At 64.7% G+C, this 8659-nt stretch overlaps 1 protein-coding gene across 1 annotated transcript in view; it reads right to left on the bottom strand.

Moving 5' to 3' along the window:
* Positions 1-552: 552 nt before the first annotated feature.
* Positions 553-8659, bottom strand: part of LOC119089799 (unconventional myosin-XVIIIa) — a gene marked incomplete at its 3' end in the record, with an annotated part of 69256 nt that continues 61149 nt past the window's right edge. The window contains exons 15-16 of the mRNA XM_037212616.1: positions 2989-3117; positions 553-579 (exon numbers count right to left, since the gene is read on the bottom strand). Of these exons, the coding sequence (XP_037068511.1) occupies positions 553-579; positions 2989-3117 (156 nt within the window). The remainder of the gene's footprint in view (positions 580-2988; positions 3118-8659) is intronic.

Below are 8659 nucleotides of genomic sequence, written 5' to 3'. Positions count from 1 at the left end.
GTGCTGTCGGCGAGACCGTGAAGTACAGCGGACAGTGACATTGGCCGTAAAGTGGGCTAGGTTATGGGCAGTGGCCAATGTTTCCTCCATGTTGGCATTTATAAGTCTGAAAACACACTGGTGACGATGTGTTGCTCTTTTTGTCGTGTATTGGTGTTTTCGAGCGCGCCGGCTGCAGTGATCATTTGGCGCCTAGATGTGCTGCTTTTTAATAAAAAGCAAGATGGCTGTTAGATGGGCCTGTTCTTGTTGTGAGCTGCGTTAACATTCATTTTACAAAATGGTTGAAAGAGAGTGCTGCAGCTTAACATTCATTATGGGAACTTCCCTAAATTTCGCTTTGGTTGCTACGTGACGCTGGCGAGGAAGTCACCACCGCACTCGGCGATTAAAGCGCCACCTATACCGCACGCCACAACCCTGCGCTGCCACCTACCGTTGCGGCTTGCAGCTGCTGTTCGGTGCGGTGCACGTCGAGCAGCGGCGTGACGCGTACTAGCAGGCGCCACCAGGGCCAGCTGCGCACGCCCACGTACTTGCGCACATTCTTTGGATACAGCGGATGGCCAGGTCCTGAACCTGCCGGTGCCAGACGGTGACGCGTCAAAACAGTACGGATGCCAAACACTGCGAACAATTGTACGGTGGTGCGGCAAAGGGCAAGTGCGGATGGTGCGGTAAAACAAGCGAGAGCGGACAGCGACTCAACGTGCTGGAGACGGTCAATACTACTTCTCCAGCGAGACAAACATTTGCTTACATTGCAAAGTCATCGAATGATAGTCGCCAAAGACCCAGTCGTTGATCCCGCGGCGAGCGGCTGCCTACGCTCGGGAGTAAAACCTAAGATAATTGAATGCCTTGTCATTAACTGCCGGAAAACACAGCCGCAAATGTACTCCAGAGCGGGCCGTCCATTACATGCAAAAATCCTTCACACGGCATGCCCCACCAACTCGAACACACACATTTCATCCCTGAAAGCCAATAACGTTCCCACCATCAACAACCAGCACCCCGTATTTAGGAAGCGCGTGGAAATCCCCTCCCAAAGAGCGTCACGGTGCGCGCGCGCCGCGTGCGGCCGTCTGTCACAGCAGAAGCCGTCAGACACGTCCGTGATAACAGGCCAACAGGTAATTGAGGCGAGCGCGGCAAACGGCGCGAGCGGCCAGCCGGCAAGCGGTCCCGCCGTGTCCGGAGCACAGCGGCAGCCTTCTCTCAGCCGACACGCACCCGCCGGACCAACCGCGGTCTCGCCGGGCCTGCAGCGCCGAGACGCCGCTTGCTCGGTCAGACCCACCCTCCTGCGGGCGACGCCGGCCGGCAGCAGGCGCAGCGCCCGCTCCCGGCCGGCCTGCGGTCCCAGCCGCGGGCCGGGCGGTACGGCTAGCCGTGCCGGCCTCGGGGGCTCGGCGCGCGCCCGTCCGCCGCCGCACAGCGACAGGCAACAGGCCGCCAGCAGGCGACCGACACACCGCCGGCACTGGGAGGCGCGGCTCCTTGCCATGCGGACACGACACTGACGCCCGATACGGTAACTTAAGCCCGGATCGCGCCGGGTCGTGACGCTGGACCGGAGCCAGAAAAGGAATGTCACCGAGCGCGCCGCACCGTTCGGTCAGTAAGTCAGCGGCGCCGAACAGGAAGGTTGCTGATGAATGCCCTTCGACGACACCCTTCGACAGACTTATAGAGTGCGGAAATCGGTTTCGTGAAACGGTTGAGGGATCACCGACGGCCCCGAATCACCTAGGCAAAGTCGTTGTATCATAAATTGCTTCCATGTTCGCTCATGTATCAGTAGACATCACTACATTTCTACTGCACATTCTCAGACTTTGAAAGTGTACGAGCGCACTTCAGAGAGTAAATCTACCCCAAAGCATACACTACCGGCGTGCAACCCCTACCCCCATCAATCTCTGACCCAGACATGCGCCATCCCGGTGACCCGCGACGGCCCCGCTGCCCGGAGGAGCCGTCGCCCGCGGCTGGCGGCACGCGCCGTGCCGACGCGGCCCGGGTCAACGACAGCTCCATCAGCGGCGGCCATCGCACGGCGGCTGGGACCGCTAACGAGCCGGCGGCCGGCCAGAATGGCGCCGGCGGGCGGGCCGTGGGAGCGCCGCTCGGCCGCCGGCGGCGCGGCCCGAGAGAGGGACGGCGTCGACCGACCGACGGCCGCGACGGCCCGATCGGCGCGCTGCGCGGGACCGGGGAGCCCAAACACGGCGACACGACGGCAGAGCGTGATCCGGCGGCGCGCCGACCGCGCGTCGACCCCCATCTCGCACGGACACTGGACCAGTGGACGGTAGATGTGGCGACGGACAGTCCCGGAGGTCCTGTCGGCCGTATCTGACACGCGAAGCGCGCCCGAGACGGATAGGCGAGTACGCGGAACACCGCTGTCGCTTGTCCATCTACAGGTGCAGCGAGTGCAGCCGTCACGCCGCGTGCTTGCGGTGACCTAGACACAGTTCACAGCAGCTATCACAGAACCCATCCCACCTGCAGCAGCACGACGGAAAGCGCGCCGCTCTATGAGCGGCGTGCCAGAAAAAAAAACATTTCGCCGTACGCAGAATTCACTGATGGATTACTGGGCCGTCATAGTGCCAGCTAAAGTCGATGACAATCTGCATGGAATCCAGGCACAGCTGCAGCACAGCTGACCACGAACGGCGCACTAATCACTCGACTGAGCGCAGTCAGAACACTTCAGCAACTGTGACATCTACGCTATCAATTATCGCAATCCCTGACAAACGACGGACATTGCCCGTCCGACACCGCAAGCAGTGACCTCGTGACCACAAAAGCTGCCGCCGGCCGGCCGGAGCACCACCGGCCAGCCTTATCGCGTCCACCCTTTGTGACCATCGCTTCCCCGATACAGCTGCGGCCGCGCAGCCGGCCGCGCCTCGCCGCCGCATTCCCGCCGCGTATTTCCGCCGACGCGGCACGCCGACCACGCGACATTACCTTGAGCCGGGCGAACTGCCTGCGCGCCAGCAGGCCGCGGCAGCACGCCTGCAGGCGCACCACCTTGTCCTGGAGCCGCTCGTCGCGCTGCTCCTCCAGCCGCGTCAGCGCCCCCGAGCGGAAGAAGATCTGTCGGCAGGGCGGACGCGGCGTCACACACCGGGCCGGCCTGCGGCGTGCGTCGGTCACACAGCCGGAGCGGAAGGAGATCAGGCGGAAACGGGACGGGCTGGGTCGCACGCTCGGGACGGATGGCGGGCGCACGGCGCACAGGTCACGCGCGCACCGGAAGGAAAGAGGCAGAGAGCGGGTCGGCGGCGCGGTCACACGCAGGAGGGAAGCGCCGCCGAAGCGGGTCGGCGCTGCTCACACGGGAATGACCGGGCACGCGACACGACTGAGCACGGGTCCCAGGCTAGCCGCGACTGAACGCGCGCGCGCGCGCGCGCAAACGCCACGGCACAGACACACACAACGGCAGTAAAAACACTATCACCCCTCATCTCACCCATCTGTATGTAATCACATCGTACTCGACATCGTACACGTCGTATTCTGCAGCGCACTCGGCCCAGACGTCACGCTGCACTTAAATCAAACGACATGACCGGATTCTTTCCCAGAGATTTAGTTGAGATCTGACATCTTACCTTGCATACGCTGTTAAAAACTCCGACCTCAGCTTATCCGCACATCAATTCAAGTTCACCACACATACTTGCCGTAGCATTTTAACGCGTCACAGATCGTCCTGACACGATCGCCCATGTCAGCCTCTCCTCTCGTCGGAGACTAGCCGCTGACCGTCACAGCAGATAGACGCGGTTTTTGGCAAGTGATGCTGTTCTGAGAACGCGTGCTGCCACACGTGCCCTTACGACCGGCGCCCTATGCATTGATCCACCACGACACTCGTGAAACGGTCGCTAGTTGGTCGGGGAGGAGTCTAACCGAGTGTCGCTGAGAGCACAAGCTTGGGCCGGGAGACATTCGCTGACGTCACTGGTTCGACGTCGCGCCTGCAGCCTCGTGGCACACCGTGCCACCCACACGTTACGAGCTGGCGGCTCGAGCTTCGAGAGCAGCTAAACGATGAAGGTACTTTGCGCTCTAGGCTGTAGCGAAAGGACAGTCCGACAGCCAAGCAGGCTACCACAGGTGACCAGTGACGTGGTCATCGGTCACTGAGTTGGAAAAAACAGTGATGCTGTGGTAATAATCAATTTGGGTCATCGTCTAGCTCAGATTATTCGGCGCTTTGATCAGTTAAAAATGCTCGCCAAGGTCCCCGATTTACGGCACATTAGAGCGGGACATTATCTTCGAATATCTTGTAATGACTAAAAATTATTCTTACGTAAGCAAAACCATACGTGATTGACATTTCGCCATTAATTAAAGCCGGCTGATGTCACATAACGCTTCATTAGACATGGTCAGTTGGCCACAACTTCCAGCGACTTTAAGCATAAGCCGTGGGTGACCTTCGAGAGGCAGCATTAGGGACACGCAGCGCCAAAGAACTCATTCCCTTTCCACAGCAACCACACAAAAGGACTATCAACGGCCGCCAGCGCACGAACAAGCGGGCGCACGGAAAATGCCGAGACACGAGAAGGAAAGCCGTGACGCGGTGTCAGCATACCGCCACGAACAGTCTCCAGACGCAGCGCGGCCGCCTCGGCAGCCCGTGACAAGGTCTGGCCAGCTGTCGCGGCGGGCCCACGGCCGCCGCCAGCCGGTCTCCCACGGAACCCAACCGAGTGTGTCGCGTGCGAGGCCCGGCTCCGGCCGCCGGCGGGCGCGCGCACACACACCCGGTCGCCGCGGCCCGGGCACACAGTGGGGCTCAGCGCCTCCGAGCGCCGCTCCACCCTCCACGGCTGGAGGTCAGGCGCAGCCGCCGACCGCCGACCACGGACAGACAACCTCGGACGCCGGCCGGGGCCGCTTGCCGCGGCCCTGGCCGGACAGCGTGCACATTCAGATCACTGACGAACGGCGGGCAAAGGACAAGCGCTGCCCCACCCCGGCCGACATCCCACACCCGATGGGGGTCGTCCCCAGCGCGGCCGCAGCACAAGGACAGCAGTCTCGGACATTCGCACCATCCAACAGTTCTCCCACGGGAGTGCGTGGGACTTCCCGTCCGCCCCGACACCACCCACTGCGGGAGGGCTGCCGATGACGCGGCGGTCAATGGAGCGTGAAAAGACTACTCACTGCCGCTGACCACCCTCCGCCGACGGCGAGCGAGGAGTGCGCGGTCAGAGAAGCGCACCGCTCCGCGCCACACGCACGCGTCACGGCGCAGACCGACGCGGGGGCGACAGCCGGCCGGCCGGGACAGTCACTGAAGAGCGGGCCCGTAGCGGGGACGGTCGCGCGCCGGCCGGCCGGACGCCATCCATCAGCGGCGCCGGCCCGGCGACCTCTCCGCCGACGCACCGCCAAACAGGAAGGGCTGATGACTGCCGGGCCGACCTCCTGCCCCGGCCCGGTCCACTGACCCGGGCGGAGCCTCCCACGCCGCCCCGCCGCCGCCGCCGGCGACTGCGGAGGCCCGGCACGGCGGCTCATCACGCCAACAGATACGTCCGTGCTCTACGCCGCTTGCAGAGGTCCCCGGCCCGTTAAGTGTGACCCGCTGCGCAGTGCAACAGCAATGATCGGGCGGACACGCCAGGCGGTGGTGATCATCCCTGACATGACCGCTACTCAGACAGCACGGGCAGGCGCGGCGCTGCAGCTCACGGCCAGCCCGCCGGCAGCAGGTGTGTGTCTGTGCGTGGGGTCACACACGGCAGGACGGCGCTGACAACTCTGCGCGACCATCACGGAACTCGGCCGCACTCCTTCACTCATCGTGAAGCCTCGATCCACAGCCAGGCGATCCGAGTCCCGGGAGCCCGTCCCCGCCGCTCGATCTGCACCCGCAGAAGACATACCACCTCCCGGCAGAAGAGCCGGCCGGGAGCAGGGCCGCCAGCGGCGTCCCCGGCGGACGATGACGCGGCCCGACCGGCGCTAACCCGGGCTGACCCGGGCCACCGGCCGCGGCGGCGGGCGGGCCAGGGGCGGCCCGGCGGGTGAGCGACGGCGCCGTCGATCACCCACCCGCGCATTCCCGGGCCGGTCGCAAACAATGGTCCGCCACCGGTCAGGAACGCCCGGCGGCCCGCGGTCCGCCCGCAGAGTGGGTCATCTATTCACGGCCGCCGTACACGCCAGTCATCCCGACACCGGTGACCCCCGCCGCGAGCCTCAATGGCTCTGCAGCACGCGGGCGGCACGTGTCCGCCCTGCACACGCAGTCACGCGGCTGCAGGAGCTCGTGTCACATGCCTGGCCGCCGTGTGACGGGACCCCCCTCCCATCGGGCCGTGTTCCTGGCGAGCGGGCACGGTGTCCCGCCGGGGGCCCGTCGAGTCCGAGGGCCCCCGTGCCGGGCGAACTGGGCCAGCGGCGGCCGGGTGGTCCGCTAACGGTGCGCGGGCGCGGGATGCGGCGGCGCTGCTGACCCGAGCTGACCGCGGGTCACGCCGCCGCACGATCCGTGTCAAACACATGCGGCGCCCGACCCGGCGCGGCCCAGTCGCCGCCAACCGCTGCACGATGGCGCCAGGCGGCCGCCGGCGCCGGCGTGACGGCGGCGGCCGCGGCAGAGGACCGCGCTCTCGCGATGCGCCGTCCGCGCGCGTGGGAGCCCGCAGAGGCCATACCGGATGCAGGATCGGCCGAACGGAAGCCCCGCTGTCGGCGCGATCGAGCTTCATTGTCTCTCGAGCCCGCGATATGCCGATGTGACACGCTGGGACCATCTCCGTCTTGTCTCTCGAGCCCGCGATATGCCGATGTGACATGCTGGGACCATCTCTGTCTTACAAGTCTGAGCGGGACGTCATCCACAGCACGCGACGGCGCGGCGGTGACCTCCGCACTCCTTCATATGGATCGGAATGTTTTTATCGACGCCCAAGGCCAGTGGATTTCGACGCGTAAAAACGGCGAAGCAGAGACCGCGACCACAGGCAAGATAAAGTAAGGTTCCTTGGGTCACTGGCCTACAAACGTCCGAGACACGCGCGGAACATCAGGTAACGCTTCATCAAGCACCGTGTAATTGATAATCAATGTTCATTGGTTCCAACCAAATATGTCGATTTGGAAACGCCCCAAGATCTCACAGCTGCCCATCGGGAGCATTAAAAGTGGCGAGATTACAACGTATAAAACCAAACGCGCTCACACTTCGAAACGCCACCTCATGTCAGGACTTGTGGTAACAATCACAGAAATTCGATCACCACCCGAGACATCGTTCCCCGGCCAACCGACCCGCCTCTCCTGCCTGTCGGTTCGCCCACTGCCCTTCCATACCAGACGCGCCTCAAACATCTGAGGCCATGACTGCGGCCGCACGTCCTGCAGCGCCGAGCCCCGGCGCGGCGGGAGCGCGCGGCACGCGGCCGTGTCATCACGACACGGGCCGTGGCGCTGACCGGGCCGTGATCGCCGGGATCGGGCCGCGGCCGGTAGCGGTACAAACTGGCCGGGCCGGTCAACAGCGGCGCGGTCACCGTCCGGCCGGCCGCGAGGCACCGGCGCCGCCGTTCATCGGCATGCCGGCGGCGAGCCTGCACGCCGCCGCGACAGGCACGCGCGCGCCATGGGCCGCCAGAGCACGCGTCGCCGCGGCCGGCCGTGCGTCCGGAGCCGTCAGGGTTCTCACAGCTCCCAGCGGCGGGAGCTATCGTGAGCAGGTCACGGCTGTGTGCCTTACCTGTGATGAGAGTCGACACGAGTAAAGCCAATATTGCTGTGTCCGGATAGGCCAGAGGAGGCAGATTCTTTGCAAGTGGAACATAACCCGTCTGACATCAGGCCACCAGCGGAGTGCCACCTGAGGAGCATCGCTCCTACCAACCTCGCAGCAATGCAACACCAGACTGCGTCCCGGTACCGACCACACACCGCTGGGACGCCTCTGGCAGTGGCTGATTGGACGGACAGCTGTCGACGGCAGACGAGGAAGTGGACACATCCGGCGCCTATCCCGTCCGGCGGGGCCGGGCGGACCTCCGTCCCGCGACGGGCCGCCTGCCGCCCGTGCACTCGCCTGCAGCAGCCCGTCTCTCCCGCGGGAGCCGGCCGCCGGGTACACAGCCGGTCCGCTGGCCGGGGGGCAACGGAGGGCGGCGCGAGCGGGCCGGACACGCGCCACCGCCGCGGCGCCGTGAGCTCGGCCGCCGACGCGGGGCAACCGTCCTCTCTGACCGGAATGGTCGCCACCCTGCCGTAGACGCGGCCAGAGAGCGGCCGCACGAGGCACGGACAGCTTCGCACCTCAGGGAGAGTCGTCAGGCCGACTGTGCGGGCTCTCGGCCCAGTCTGTAATCGCACGGCCGAGCTGGCGGGAAAGCGTAACGCCCGCCGTCCTGATCAAGGGGTCGGTAGTGTGGCCGTCGGCGTTTTCCTCCTTCCTGATGAACCGCCGGCTACCAGGTGACACCCAGCACGTGTTCTTCCCCACCGACGCCGCGACAAAGGTCCTCCCGCAACGACAGCGCTGCGACCACCTCAAGCGCTTATGGATGGAGCGACGGCACCGAGCTGCCGCCGGTCGGAGGAAGCCTCAGTGGGCCAGGCTGTGATGCACACCCGCCCATCA

Source organism: Pollicipes pollicipes, unplaced genomic scaffold (assembly GCF_011947565.3).
Source record: "Pollicipes pollicipes isolate AB1234 unplaced genomic scaffold, Ppol_2.1 Scaffold_3087;HRSCAF=3621_pilon_pilon_pilon, whole genome shotgun sequence".
Classification (NCBI taxonomy): Eukaryota; Metazoa; Arthropoda; class Thecostraca; order Pollicipedomorpha; family Pollicipedidae; genus Pollicipes; species Pollicipes pollicipes.
This window is presented reverse-complemented; position numbering and strand designations above follow the sequence as displayed.